Genomic DNA, 16,097 nt, shown 5'->3' with positions numbered 1-16,097 from the left:
CCGAAAAATAATAAAAAGCTGGAAAAATGTGCAACATTAAAAGTTGAGCAACTTGTTTACGCGACAGTTGTGGCTGTGTTTCATTCCCTCGTTCCATCTCGAGGAAAACCCAACCCTTACTCATTCTCTCTGTTTCTCTCGCTCCCATTCTAAACACACACGAAAATTTGTAGCATACATTGCGGCATTTATAGTCTACGAAATGAGTGGCTCGTTTTGTTCCTGGCAGCGTCGCGGCGCCTGTCTGACTCGTTAAGCTGTATGCCTTAGCTGTTTTCCTTAGCTGCTTTTGCCTTTTGCTGTGCTCTTTCATAAATTATGAATTATGCCCTTTCACAGCTTTGTGCTATGTGGTTCCTGGCCCCAGCCACAGCCCAATTCATGGCGCATTTGTCGTCATCGATATTGAAGCTTGGGCCGACAAAACTTTTTAGCTTTCTTGATATTGGGTTAACCTTTTGCTGCCTACGGGTCATAGGACCCAAAAGAAACTTTGCCCAATCAGCTGCGATGCTGAAGGTTATTGTGTTAGATAATTTCTATGTTTCTGTTGTCTCACAGTCGGGTGCTTACAAACAGCTTAGATTAATGCGATAAGCAGCGAAGTGTGCGCTGAGGCAATACGAAATGAAATATCATACAAATAAGCTGCATGAATTACGACATTTTCAATTAAACGAAATTCTCGCAGGAGAATGGTGAATACTTTTAATCTGTGCCGTAATTGAGCAACTTTGTCGGTTCATTTTTGGCTTTCGCTTCTATTTGGTTGACTTGTGTTGCTCGGCATAGAAATGTTTGTCAAGCCATAATAAATGGGAGAATGAAAACAAAAAATGCTATCAGCTAATTCAATCTTTAATAAGAGTAAACCGAGTATCCGAAGGACATTCAAGAATGTGAGCAGTGAGAGCTACAAAGTAAGTTTGAATCGGAACTGATTTTTAGTATTAACAGCCATTGCTGAGGTATTATCATTTCTTATGAATTATCCAAGGAGACTACTTTCTATAGCTTCCTTTCCGAAAAAATTAACAAAACATTGTCATTGTTGAATTGATGGGAAATCCCATAAATAATACAAATCCCATCTCACATTCTCCAGCAGCGCTGCACACCATAAAAGCTAAAGACTTCCTTGGCCGTGTACCCACAAGGAGAGCCATAAGTAAACCCACAGATACTGCCACGCTCGATTAGCATGGCAAATTGACCCAAATTGAAACGTGAATCATCGGATCAACGAGAAGAAAAACATACGAAATTTAAGAAGTTTTCAGTCTTGCTCGTTACGTTCGATGTCCAGACATCCCTGACAACCCAGACGTCTTTCCAGCTCATAGCTGCTGGCATTCATTGTAGTGCCAATTAGCCCAACAAGCAGATGAATCGTGACACATTCGAAAATCCTTTTAGCTGGAACATCCTTTCGCTTTAGACTTTGTTATTTCTGCTTCAACTGTGGCGCTGTGTTTTCTTTCAATTTTTTTTTCCTCTTCTGCTTTTTACGGTTACGGCGAGACATAACATAATTCATATGGCACAAACAGGATAACAGACGGCCAGGTTTTTCGGGTGAATCCTTCGCCGCATTGTTGCCTGTTGTTGTTATTTACTCAAGTTTAGTGTTAAAAATATGAGCCAAAGCAAACATAAAGCAGGGCTGCCTGCTGCGTCGCCTACCTAAACATACTATAAATTACAAGCGGGCTGCCATAAACATACACACACATGCACAGGGAGACACACACGTATACGCCCGTACAGTTGAGCACACACACTCGAACATACATCCTGTTGAAACAATGACAAGGGCTGGGGGTAGGTAGCCGAGGCGCATGGAAACAGTAGACACGTTTCTTGAGGCTTCTGCGTGTTGCTTCCTTCCGTGCGTCCTTCCTTCCTGTATGCACAGAGGGAACCAGGAACTGCTCCGACACGAGGACCAGCAGTAGCAGCAGCAGCAGCAGCAGCCTGCTTGTTAATCCGTTGCCCAAACCCAACATCACTCCCGCTCCCGCTCCTCGCTCCTCGTTCGTCTCCTGGCTCCTGTTTGCTTTACAGCTTACGCTTTTAATGCCCGTTTCTTCGACATATGTAAAGCGTGCAGAGGCCATTGCTCAAAACGTTCCTTTCTTCGGCTGTGAATGTGCCTTTTGACTGCTCATCTGAGGCTCTCGCCTCCGTCTTTGAGGCATTGCGACTCAATATGTGTATGGGAATGGCACTGCACTTGCCTTTGGCCACAGTCACAAATGTTTGCCCACGTCTTAAGCCCACGTAATTAGCTGCAGCATTACAAAGCAAACTCTGCCTGCTAAAGAGCCTTAGAGAAACCCACCAAGTGGGTCTCTACTATAAAGGAATTCCGAACACTATCCTATGGAAATGAATAGAACATCTCGTACTTGACTCTATTCGTTATTCTCAAAATTCTTCAAGCAAAGAGAACTTTAATTTAATCACTGCTCCACTCGTAATGTTAAGCTTTCGTATGGAATGTAATTAAAATACAATGCTGAGTTGATAATTACTTAAGCGTTTCACCTTGTTGGGGTTCTTACAGTTTATTTGGGTCTGCCATTTGGAGTAAGTCATTCAAGGTCCGATTTCTATTGTTATTCGACTGACTCATAAGCAGCGGCTGGGTCTAAGGTTGAACTTGTCTAATGCAATTGTTTTCGTTCTTATTGTTGCTCTAGTTCTTGTTGTTGTGCTCATTTCAAGAGCTAATTGTTCTTGTTAATGTTTTTGGTTGAAATTAAAAAAAATAAAATAAAGAAATCGTATAAAGAATTGAAACAACCAGCAGGAGGTGAATCGGTGGAGGGACAGAGACATTCGTGCATTGTCCGCAAAAAGGGTCAAAAGCTGTGCTTATTTTTGTTCATTCTTCTTTGCACTTATTTCGCTTTGTGTGTATGTTTTGTTTGTTTATTTTCTTTCCGTTTTTATGTTGTTTTGTTGCTGGCATTTTGTTTATTGTGTTTAGACTTTGTTTTCGAGTATATATATTTTACTGCAGCCGCTTTTGGCTTTTTCTACCAGTTTCCAGTGGTAATTCTCTCACTCTCTCATTGTCTCTCCCACTCTTCCAGCGCGTGTGTGTGTATTTTTTTTATGTCTTTTACTGTGCACAGTTAGACGCTCATTAAAACTCTTGGCTCTTAGCAGATTTCATTGTTTTTAATGAAACTGACAGTAGTCACTGCTCTTGTTGTTGTTGTTGCTTATTTTTCCGCTCGTTTTGCATTGCACCCGCATTGTCCTTTCGTCTATGGGTGTGTGGGTGTATGTGTATATGTGCGCCTTGTCTCTGGTTTGTAGATAACGCGCCATTTATTTTCTTCTGGTCATTCGCTTAAGCCAATTTAAGTTGGCTAAAATAAATTAGCTGTGTTTTACTTTTAACGAGTGCAAATACAAGCACAAATAAAAACGTAGGATTTAGGCCAAATGCTAAGAACAAATTACGCTTAATTAATAAATAATCATGACCCTAGGGATTTTCTTAGTTAATATTATGGCTATTGCTATTCTAATTGCCCAAAATTGAGTACGGAAATGGAAAACTTGGTGTGCATCGTCCTCGATAGTATAGTGGTTAGTATCCCCGCCTGTCACGCGGGAGACCGGGGTTCAATTCCCCGTCGGGGAGAGCTTTTGTTTTTTATTCCTCGATAATTTTTAAGTAAAAAATATTAGCACTGGATTTGCAACTAAAATGATTCCAACTAAAATTTAAAATGTTTTTATATTTTAATTATTATAAAGAAAAAAAATTCTATTTGCACTTCTTCTCCTATAGCATACTTTTTGGGATAGTATAGTAAAATATAAGTATAGTAAAATATAAAGCATTTTATCATTATCAAATAGATTTTTTATTAAATAAGGTTTTCAAAACACAGTAAAATTTGTATCACTCTTAAATAAAAAAAAATATAAAAAAAAGTATATTATTAGATATATTTATCTCCCCGACGGGGAATTGAACCCCGGTCTCCCGCGTGACAGGCGGGGATACTAACCACTATACTATCGAGGACGATGCAACCGGTTTGCCAAATAGTGTACTTGTACTCAAGTGATTTTTCTTTGCGATCACAACGAATAGAACAGGGTTGAAGCCTATGTGATGTTTACAAGAATATTATTCCGATTTGTTTATAAATAAATAGCTAAAAAAAATATATGTTGTAAAAGTTAACAAAAAATCATTCCACTATCCTCCCCGGCGGGGAATTGAACCCCGGTCTCCCGCGTGACAGGCGGGGATACTAACCACTATACTACCGAGGACCTTGTTTCCGATCTGACAAATTGTAAATTCTAATTTATTCGCTGTTCTTATTCTAACATAAACATGTAGAAAGTGAAGCAGTACAGACTGACACAAATTATCGGACTGATCATGTAAATATTATATACTAATGTTCATATGTTTTTCATTGAAGCTTTCAAAAGTGTAAAAGAAAAATATCCTTCAGAATTAAAAAAAAACTCTATCGTTCTCCCCGACGGGGAATTGAACCCCGGTCTCCCGCGTGACAGGCGGGGATACTAACCACTATACTATCGAGGATGTTGGCCACAGTTCGGCAAATTGCTTACATGTAATCAAGCAGTTCTGTTTCTAATGCCGATCTCATCAAATAGAACATCTGTTTTCCGTGCTCATTTACCAACAGTTAATGAGTTCTGCAGCAACACACACATACACAGAAGTATACTCACACACATGCGCACTCTTACAAGCAGTGAGATATCATTTATTTAACTGCTGCGAGCGTTGGCCCAGTTTTCACAAACATGCCACCAACCCCGCGACCCAGCCAGCTCAACTCATACCGGGTCACATTTTGCATTTCGCTCTTTGTTGTTGTTGCTGTTTTTATTTACTGCTGCTGTTGCCTCATTTTTATTGTGCTCTTGTTTTTGTTTGCGTCGTTCTCGCAGTTCATTGATATTCATTTTGTATGTCTCTCAGGCCACGCCCCATGCCAACGACACCCATATGTTGCCCTTATGCAAGCATTTGCATGGAACTTGTCCTCGTATATACATACATATACGACTCTGTTGTTGCTGCTGCTGCTGTTGTTGTTGTTGCTTTTAATGCCCCCGCTTTAAACTTTGCTTCGTTGATTGTTTTTGTTCTTGAATACACTCGATTGCAATGCAATTAATTGGAAAATAATAAAACAAACTTAATCCGATTTACTTAAACATGTGCTGAACTCAAGCGTATATTTGCATTTCAGTATTCTGCAAATGTTCATCACGTGTTTCGATTGAGTTTTAATTAATTAATTATCTAATCTATTAACTAAGAGCTGGCAAAGGCGGATGTACGAAATTCGATTACCAATGGGAAAAACTATTGCATACTTTTAAACGGAAGCAAAATATATAAAAGAGGCATATTCGCAATTGAAAAATTGTTGCATACTTTTGGGCTGCACCATTAAATAGTGAGGTATTTGCACTGCTTAGCTACAGTTTGTTGTCAAAATAAATAATATATTTGTATTTCTTAAAAAGAGAAAAGCAATTTTAATAATGTTTATTAAAGCCATACTGGAGTAGTAACCCCTCTGTGATCTTTAAAGGATAACCATCATATTTAATTCAAAAGTCGCGAGCCTCTCGATGCATGCGTGATTCAACTGTAGCTTAAGGCGCATTTCATGAAAAGGTCAACTTGCGCATACACACGCACACACACGCCCACGCACATATGCACGCGAGAGCTCTATTTCCGGTTATATGCAAATGGGTAAATACGCGAAATTCTGCCGTCAGCCTCGGTAAGCGATTCGAGCTTTAAAGCGCCGAAATTGTCGACGCCACCAAAATTGGCCCAGCTTCGAGTTTTTCCTCGTTTCATTTTTTCCCCATTCTGGGTGCTGTGGCTGTTGTTGTAGGCGCCCAAAATGCAAATAGGTTTGCAAACAGGGTAAACGGACGTTCAATCTGCGTTGTCCTTGCCCGGACGCTCTGTTACTGGTCCTTGACATTTTGCGCCTTCACCGACCCGGCGCCCATCGTTCATGTCGCCATTCGTCAGCGTTTTAATCGCGTCTGTGCATTTGCTTGGAAAAGTCTAAAATTGAACGCAAGTGATGGCAATTTGTACGCTTCGCCGATGCCAGCGCCCACTGGCCCCACCCGCTGGCGCCTTTTTTCGCTGGAATGGGCGCGGTTAGAGGGAAAGGTTGTGCCGAAATTAATATGCGTCGGCTTTGGAACGGGCAAACTTTTTACCCAGGGATTTAACCTATCGCTCGTTCCCTGCCGCTGCCTCGCCCATTGCCATTGGCAGACTTCTGGCTTCAGGCTTCAGGCTTCAAGCTTCATGCTTCAGTGTCGGCTCGTGATTAATGTGGCAAATGCGCACTCATAAATTATTTATTACTATTGTTCGCATTGTTTGCCGAGGCGTGATGCGCGAATCGGTAAAGCATTTAAGCCATATTTTTGAAGTGCTCCCCAACGAGCCACTCCACGAAATGGCCAAGTGTCGTGCATTTATGTTTTCATAAATACGTATACTTAATATTCAGCTCACAAAATATATAAATATCAAGTATATAAAGCCCTATCTTAGAAGTTTTAATTCCATTCCCTGTTTTGAGTATGAGAAGTAGAGTTTATATATTTCTGAAGATGTTCCATGCAAACTAGGAAGTGGTCCAAGAAATGATTTCCAATATTGATACGCAGATATGCTGCGGGCATTGCTGAATTGGCTTTGAGTTGCTCAGAGGACAATTATTTATTCCTTCTCTCTATTAAGAATGCAATATAGCTCTATTTGAAGTCGTGCACTAAAAGCATTTAGTCAATTAAGTGACAAAGGCGGACAAATTGTCAATTCATTTTCTACCCAATCAGCATTCCAATCTCGATTTGCCTTGCAGCTGCTAAAAGGAAAACAACTGAAGTTTGGCTTAATTTTTTTATTGCCAAAGTTTCGTAATGCGTCCTGCGATTGAAATTTATTTCGCATGCACTTTTAAATCGAACAAAAATAGATTCCTTCCGTCATATTGAAAGCGTGACGGAATGGTTGAATGGCCGATTGCTCGAATACCAAACGAACGGGCGAGGGGAGAGAGAGAGAGAGAGAGAGAGAGAGAGAGAGAGAGAGAGAGAGAGAGAGAGAGAGAGAGAGAGAGAGAGAGAGAGAGAGAGAGAGAGAGAGAGAGGAAAGAGTTTTACTCTCTATCGCTCTAGTATTGGTGGCCAAAGCAATTGAAAACTTCATCATGGGTACAACAATATTTTTACAACGAAATTGGCACAAAAATGTTGTCCACGAACTTTTCGCTCAGCGTTAGGAAAATGGCCACAACCACGACAACAACAACAACAACAACAACAACAACAACAACAACAACAGCAGCAACAACAACAACAACAATGAAAAAAAATACAACTAAACCTGTGAACAAAGTTGCTACTAAAAAATCTAGAAAAAAATTGGGTTTGAGAATAGAAGAAGTTCATCAAGTGCCAAACTGAATTGATAACATTTTCAGTTTAGCTGCTTTTTACATTATTTTTTCGTTACTTTTTTTTTGGCTTTTATTTTGGCCCTGCTCGGGCCAATTTGTAATCTAAACAACAGCATGGCCCGCCCGTTAAATATCCAAATCCTGTCGATAAATCGACGGCAGCAAAATGGCAAAAGCAACGCCAGCAATATGTAAAAATGTCGTTTTAATATTAGCACCATAAAGCGCAATCAATGCGAAATGAGAACAAAAACAAAACTAGTTGGCTGTGAACGACTGGCAGATACTCCGACTTGAGTTTGTCAGATTAAGATTAAGATTAAGATTAAGCGAAATTTTTGGAATCATATAGCGAAAGCAATGATAGAGCTAAACTGAGTGCGGCTAATGAGCATATGTATAAGAATCATTAACTTCTAGGGAAAACAACAGCGAGCAAACGGAACCTAATCGACTCGGCTATCATGCTCCAGCACTAACCATAATACCCCATTTAGCGAATTTCCAAGAGTATCTAAAGTGAAGTTGGACCCATAAGCAAAAATGGCAGCTGACGATGGCTGCTGCTGCGGCTGCTGCCTGACTGTTTGGCTGCCTTCAGGTTGCCCAGGACGCCGGATGTGGCAGCTTGTTGATGATAAACTCTTATGACCCACATAGTCAGCGGCAGCAGCCTCCATGGATGTGGCCCAGATGTTGGTTGCATCCGCCGGAAGTTTGCCGCAACACTTAGCCGTCTCCTCAAAACACACACACACACGGATATAAATACATATTTACCACGCATACAAACACATGACCACAAACACTTTGAAGTTAGTTATAAACGTTTATCGATATTATGGCACAAGCGTCGCCAGCTTGTGTTTGGCGCAGTTTGGCTTGCCCTAGCTTCAAAGTTTTTGGCAGCATCTACACACACACGCACACACTCACATGTATGTATACCACACCCTAACGAAATTTCGCGTGTGCAGACAATGAAATGCAAACAAATCACGTTGTGAAACTTCAGCAACAGCTCGCGAAAAACGCGTCGATTTATGGGTGTCAAGTGGAAATACTATCACAGGCTACGTTGGGGCCGAGGTATGCTCCTCGAGAGCTGCGGCTGCGTTTACTGTGCGGCAGTTAGGTGTCAAAATTGCATGTTTATTGCCTGCTTCCTTGACAATTTGGCACAGCAATTTAAATTCCATGATATATTAGAAGACTTGCGACACTCGAAAGTGGGCGTTAGTAATTGCATGTACTAAAAAAATACATACATCATATTTATATTTACTACTTATTTGAGGAAACATTTTTATGAATATTTATAGAAATAATTCACATATTTGCTAACAATTTCGAATTATCAAGCGAATATAAATATAAAAAATAAATAAAGCAAAATGAAATGCAAAATAATTTTCCTTCAACTACTGTAAATTCAATAAATATTTTCTACAATTTTTTTTTTTTTTCAATTTAAAAACTTTTGATAAATATATTTAAAAAAGGAAAACCCATATGCTTAATACCCTCAATTGGAAATTCATCAATTTTCGGTGACTGTGTATGAATAATGCCAAAATGATGCCACGCCCACAAGAATGTGCAAAAACGCAATCATAAATATCCAATAAAACACAACGAGAGTCGAAGCGCCAGCCAACAAAACGAAATGCCCCAAAACAAAATGCATTATAATAGCCGTAAAAAAATGATGAAAATGATGGAAAAAAATATATGTATATATATATTATTTTTGGCCCGCAATATATTTCACATCCCATCAACACATTATTCAGAGCATTGCCGTCAAACAATAACATTGTGAAATGCAAAATTTAACACGCACAACCTACTCAAAGAAGTCAACTCTTTAAATGGGCCAGAGGTATGCGGGGTCATTCAAATGCTCTTGCGCCGCATCGCATGTGGAATGACAATTTATATCCGATTTGCAATTGACAAAAAACAGTTATATATACATGTATATATTTCTAGATATATTCAAATATAAACGTGTGTGTGTGTGTGTATGTGTGTGTATTCACATTCATATTCGTGGTATTTTGCCGCCCGGGGTAATTGCATTTCTTTTTTTGCCTGAATGTCTATAACGATTTATGCATACATACTATGTATTCCATCAATAGATGGAATGCTAACTGTAAAATGGCCACTTACCCGCCAGCACGGAGGTGGAGTTGTGACGCGGATCGTAGGGGCACACCGCCTGACCGTTCTTGGTCGCCTCCAGCGTATAGTTGCTCTCGTTGATCACGTACGTGTTGCACATGGGCCGAAACGAGTTGGTGCCGCAGACGAACAGGCGACCTGGCGAGGGCACCACCATGATTCGTATGTAGTTCTGGCAGGCCTCCTGGAAAACGTAAAAAAAGAATGGTAAATCAATTATAAATATGGTTGAATTGCTATTCAATAAATTTTTTAATAAAAAATCGCTATTTATAGCAATTAAATACCTAAGAAATTTCTGATTGGAATTTTGATTATTGAAAAATATATTTAGAGTGTATATACATATACTATTTATTTAACATCTTGTATGTGTATATGTATATATTATTTAGTTATATTAATTAAATTTTTATATTAAATAAATATTTGTATTATATTTGTTTAAATTTAAATATACATATATATTATATAGCAGCACATTTTGTGTTTTCTTCTTCTTTCTTTAATTATAATGAATATAAATTAAAAACTCGTCCGGGATAAAAACTATGTACATATATATATGTATATGGTTCAATGCAAAATTCAGATTTCCAGCGTTTTCATAGTCCTGTTCAATAATATATATGTATGTCAATGTGGTCTTAGTGAGGACTCCTTTCACTTGCTATAAGCATATGCATAAGAACATTCCCATATGAGCTCTGGGTAGAACAATAACCAAACAATTGAAATGTTGAACAAACATTGGATGCTGTTTGTTTCCCTAAACTTTTTTGGTAAGGAACTCACAACAATTGAAGAAAACCCAGCTGCAAAACGAACTCGGAATGCGCCTCATTCGCAGCTAGAAATCTAAAGTTTCACATGAGAATATGAGAATATAAATATAATTCATTAGAATGCATATTAGGCTTGAATGCAAACGAAATGAAACCCAGCTTCTTGGCAGAACATTCACTTGCCACTTGGAGAAAAGCTGCAATTTATTTTAGCTGCGTTAACTAATGACTTATATTTGCACTTGTAAGAGTTAAACATTGATTTCCAAAATTTTCACAATGAAAATTGCATGTTTTCGCCAAGCATTTGCCTGCAGTAATTTGTTAAGCTCGAGAGTGGCAAAAGAAAAGCCAGAAAGTATTTATTATGCAGTAAATACGCAGGCGGACGAGCTGCACTAATTTCAAATGGGAAATGGAAAATGGTGTATGGCAAAAGGCAAATGGAAAACTGCAGTGAAAATGCCAAATGAAGAAGATGTGCATTAGGCACTAGCATATGCACATGTTCATCAAAAACTTGCATTTCCGCTTGCCATTTGGCCTGAATATGCAGGACGAGTCTCACATCAGCTCGGCACTTTTAGCCTAACGAGGCCAGAGCAGATCCGGCAGCAGCACCCGTCGATGTGTGTGTATGTGTGTGTGTGTTGAGTGTGCTTGTTTTGCATAAATGTTTTGCAAATTGAAATATTTAATGCGTAACAAATACATTTAAACGACTGCCGGGGCCGTGGGGCAGGCGAACTAACTAACTTGCAACTCAATAAATATTAAAAGGCAACGCCAGCGTTTGCCGAGCACCTGCAAAATACGCATACGCAGCGTGTGCCCGGCGTGGGTTCGGGCTAGGGCCTGGCCCGCAAAACTATGCTAAACTTTTGCACAGCTGTCGAAAAGCGCCACGCCCCGCCTCCTCCGCCACTCCTCACTCTGGCGCAGCACCGGAAGTGCACTGCACTGTAACATGACAAATCATTTGCAATTTTCCCCCGTTGCAGCCACTCAACAAGCGCAACAAGGCCGACATTTTCCATTTGCCCTCGCCTGTCTCTTTCAGGCTCTGTTAAAATATTTAAGCATTTTGTTTGTTTGCCTACTAATTTTCACAATTTTCCAGTGCACATGTCGCTTTTGCCGTATATCTAAATATATTTGGAGTTGCCCCTTTCTCTCTCCCTCTGTCTCTGTTGGTTTTAGTTCTTGCAATTTATGTTGCCCACACGCACCGCCGCAACATTTGCATTGTTCTGATTGTATCTCGGCACCGCCGAACTATCCACTATTGCATAGAGCTAACCGCATTTTCCGTTTTGGCTTTTACCTGGAAAATTGAGGCCAATAATGCGAAGAATTGCGCATGGAAATGAAAATGCTAACGGAAATTACACCTCGCTGCTATTTCAAATGACCCAATAGCATTTTATATTATGACAAATAACAAATTGAGCCACTATGATTAAATACTTTTGGAGGTGGGGGTTAAAGAACTGCTTAAATATTGATAAATATATATAGTAAATAGAATAAATAAATAGAATATAAAATTGCGCTGCAAGATCATGTAGAAATTGAAAGAGATCATGAATGTGTACATATGTATACACATATATAGTGTGAGTATGTATGTGTTTATATATACACATAATACTTCATAGTACTTCAAGGACTCGAGGACTTTCAGCTTCAGCTTTTAGCTATTCTCGCATTTTTCAATACAAAAATTTACTTCTCAATAAATAATAAATTCACAAATTTTAGTTGAAAATGGTTTATGAAATTGTTTGTTTCGACCGCATTTATTTAAAATTTTTAGAAATAATTTATTTAATAAAACTTTGTTTATATCACTAATATAAACATATTATCATGCTCAATATAAATGCCACAGCAATTTATGGTTTTTCATTAATTTGAAATAAATTTGAAGTTTTAGTTTCAGTTTCAGCTATATTATTTTAAAAATTGGTTATCTCACATATAAAATGAAAATATTTTCCTTATTTCTATTTCATCGATTTATCTTTGGTTTTTTGTGCAATTCATACTGCCTTTCATGTGAACGCGTGCCCAACTGTGCATTTTATTATCTAATTTTGTGAAATTCTCTCAACTAGTTTCATAAATTTCGCAGCGCCTTGGGAAATTGTTGGCAATGGGTAAAATGGACAGCATATTCCATTTCATTTTGTTTATTGTTTTAAATATTTAAACTGTTTGCATTGCTGCTTTGGGAAGTTGTTGGTGTTGGTGTTGGTGTTGCTGCTATGGTTGTGGTTGCCTTTGTAGTTGTTGTTGTTGTTGCTGCTTAGTTTGCGGTCTGCTGTTGCCTGGCTGTTAGTTATGTGCTTAGTTGTTGCTGTTGCTCTTGCCTGCCTGCCTGCCGCATTTGAGCATAAATTTAAATAAATTAACAAAACACATTTTACAACAATTACACAGGCATGCGGATAGAATGCGGGACAGCTGAGCTGCGCGGGGCGGGTCTAATCGGGGCTGGGTCGGAGGTTTTTATGGGTGGCTCTGTCGGCGGGCTTTGTCACTTCTACTTTTGTTGTACTTTACATTATTGCCGTTGTAATTAACACGAACATACAGGAGACAACACATACTATACACAAAAGAGACTATTTCAATGCTTGCCATACGAGTTGAACGCAATTAAGCGGAAAATTTATGAATTTTCTGCTTTGCGAGTTATGGCTGCCGTTTATTGTTTTTACTCTTTTTTTCCCCTGCTAAATTGTCTTTTTTTTTTTTCAAATCAGATGGGCATAGTTGACGCAGAATGTTAAACATAATTTATTATTGATTTTTTAAATACTTTGAAGTGAAATTTGAATAATTATTTATATTAATTTATAAGTAAACAGAAATCTCATATATTTCAATGAGCCAATAGTATGTACTTAGATAATATTTTAACTTATTTATTTATGTATATTCCTCCATCAATTTGTCTACAGGGTATGCAGAAATCGACCATTTTATTCTGCCTCATTCATGCCGCTTTCATATTTATTTGTTTTCTGTTCTGTTTTTAATGTTCAACGCATAATTTTATGCATATTTGTTTCATATGGTCAAGTTATTTTGGACTAAAAGCAAATTAGCGAAATTCATTCAAAAATTGAGAATGGGCTCATGCTTCTAATGGCGAAAATTAGCAGCATAAGCGAGTGTTTATTAGTTTTGCAGCTTTCGCATATTATCACTCTAAATATTCGAGGCAATCTTTAAGCAAAGATTTCATGAGAAATGCGTTCAGAAATTTGCTAAAGAGAGACATAACAGCATCTGGCTGGGAAATCAAATAAAGTAAATTTGTCGTTAATCACGTGGACAGTGCAAATTCGTTGGCCACAGCCAAATGGTGGGCCAGGGCGGACGGTCGGGGGCCAGAACTGTGCGTAGTCTTTGCAATTTGACAAACAAACGTTTTGGAAAATTTCAGAAATTTCAGAACGAAAGGCCATCAATTTCAAGGCTTACCAGCAACGTTCGAGTTAAGCTCAACCCGGCAAAGCGCCTGCAGGTAGGCAACAGTACTGTTAATGATACGCAAACAGAGTGAGAGAGAGAGTGAGAGGGTGAGAGCAAGAGGAGCTGAGGCCTGTGACGGACTGCTCCATCGTTGCAAATGAGTTGAGCATAGCTCACAATAGCATTTCATTAAATAATTTTACGGCAAGCTGAAAAATGAAAGTCAGCCAGCAAGAAAAATAAGACCAGCTGCCACAAGACGAACGGCCAGCAACAATTTACTTGACTTTAATTGGACTTGCGTAAGCGTCGTTGGTCTCCTTAAAGCCAGCAGCAAACGCGAGCAAAACTCATTTGCTGAGGTAATGAAATGTTGGTGTTTTATGCCGTGGAATATTACTGAATATTGAATCAAATTAGAGAGCTACAGCTGAATATTTATTATTATCAATAGAAAGACAAAAATTCATTTCCATTTATTTATAATATATAGTATACGTATACCAATTATGCTCTTGAAACTAATTTATTTATTTTTATTTTTTCAACAACAGCAAAAAAAAAAGGGGAAAAAAATTTAAAAAAAATCATATTAATAATAAATAAAGAAAAAAAAATAATTAAAATATTTATAAAAAATTAAAAACCTATAATATATTTTTAATATTTCCAAAATCTGTGTTAATAAACAAAAACTCAAATAGATTGATGTCTAGTATGCACTATTTAAAATAATTTAAATATTCATTTAAAAACGAGCTGCGGCTCGGCTCTTGACATAAAGTAAAGGGAAATGACGCTGAACAATGCCGGGAATTCTTTTGGATGGGCCATGTTCCGGTCCATTCAATGGCTGACCAAATGCTGAATTGCTGTTATTGAAGAAGCATAGAATGGCATATGGGTGTCAGGCTCGCTCACACTCTCTGCCTCGTCTACCCCTCACGCTCATCTCTCTTTCTGTTTCTCTGTGTCTGCGAAATGGCATTTGAAATTCATTTGTGTTGAAGCTCTCAGCCCTGACCGGACGGCTATTGTTCATTTGGAGTGCGGAAGTGCTTTTAATTTATGCACAGGTGGCCAACACTTTCAACATCCACAGACACCGCCACCGCCACCGCCACCGCCAACGCCACAGTTACACCCACAGGCTACAGGGGCACACCCACATCAATATAGACATAGTCAACGGCCTTCTGTTTTGGGGGAGAGGGGGGCGAGAACCCGAGACCGCAAGAGTGCCTTGGCATTTCGGTGTCGCTGCCTGTTTCAATATATCCATGCAACTATGCGTCCAGCTCCACGGCAACTATCGCACGCTCATTTATCTCACTTGTTGTTTGACAAGCAGCAGCAGCAGCAGCAGCAGCAATGGGGGCCAGGGGCATGGGCGTGTCAGTTGTTGTCCATTCAAATGCGTACATCCATTCAAATCACTCATTTCGTTTTGACATTTTGCTCTGGCATTCGGAATTTCATTAATTCTGCTAAAGTCCTGCCAATGCCACGCCCACAAACGCCGCCTCCTGCAGAGCGATTCACATAATCTGTTGACCTCTCGCCACGCCCACTTTAGTGTTGTTTATTTACCTTTTCGTTTTCTCTTTTTTTCGCATTCCTTTAGGCTTGACAAAATTTCAGCTGCCATTCAAAATTAATCGTCTGTTTGCATTTTATTTGGGCGAAGAACAAAGCCCAAAAAATCATTAAAGGGCATGGAATTTTGTTTTTCGTAACACTCAATTGACTTCTTTTCATATATTTTTCATTAATGATTATAAAGTACAACTCTTTTATTTTGGGATGCAAAATGTGAGAAAATGCATTGAACTAAGTCTAATTAAATTAAATATATGTATATTAAATGCATATAAAATGCATATGAAATTCATAAATATTCACAAGAATTTTATCTACATACTCTACTGAATATTTATGAATTTAATATGCATTATATATGTTTATAATATCTACACTATCTACGAAATTGCAAAAATTAAAATTTTGTATTAAATAAATATTAAATTAAATGCAACTTATGAATAATTTAAAGTCCTTAGCTCTCGTAGGCTCTGAGATAGAAGCGTATATCAAAGTAATGGATGGGCAAACAGATGTACAG

At 38.5% G+C, this 16,097-nt stretch overlaps 1 protein-coding gene and 4 non-coding genes across 10 annotated transcripts in view; 1 reads left to right on the top strand and 4 right to left on the bottom strand.

Moving 5' to 3' along the window:
* Sema1a (semaphorin 1a) overlaps positions 1-16,097 on the bottom strand; it is a 148,768-nt gene that overhangs the window by 25,909 nt on the left and 106,762 nt on the right. For all 6 annotated transcript variants that reach the window (XR_016196477.1, XR_016196478.1, XR_016196479.1 and 3 more), the window contains exon 4: positions 9,696-9,891. Coding sequence is in view for 3 of the 6 variants with exons in the window: in XM_089257855.1 (XP_089113981.1) it covers positions 9,696-9,891 (196 nt within the window). In the remaining 3 variants the exon portion in view is untranslated. The remainder of the gene's footprint in view (positions 1-9,695; positions 9,892-16,097) is intronic.
* TRNAD-GUC (transfer RNA aspartic acid (anticodon GUC)) lies at positions 3,587-3,658 on the top strand. Its single transcript has one exon. It is a non-coding gene; the product is annotated as a tRNA-Asp (tRNA).
* TRNAD-GUC (transfer RNA aspartic acid (anticodon GUC)) lies at positions 3,977-4,048 on the bottom strand. The gene has a single exon. It is a non-coding gene; the product is annotated as a tRNA-Asp (tRNA).
* Positions 4,231-4,302, bottom strand: TRNAD-GUC (transfer RNA aspartic acid (anticodon GUC)). Its single transcript has one exon. It is a non-coding gene; the product is annotated as a tRNA-Asp (tRNA).
* On the bottom strand, positions 4,514-4,585 carry TRNAD-GUC (transfer RNA aspartic acid (anticodon GUC)). The gene has a single exon. It is a non-coding gene; the product is annotated as a tRNA-Asp (tRNA).

The sequence above is a fragment of the Drosophila navojoa genome, chromosome 3, assembly GCF_054131105.1.
Source record: "Drosophila navojoa isolate 15081-1374.11 chromosome 3, UAZ_NAV_1.0, whole genome shotgun sequence".
In the NCBI taxonomy this organism is placed as follows: Eukaryota; Metazoa; Arthropoda; class Insecta; order Diptera; family Drosophilidae; genus Drosophila; species Drosophila navojoa.
The sequence above is the reverse complement of the archived record's forward strand: the minus strand, read 5'-3'. Positions and strand labels throughout refer to the sequence as shown.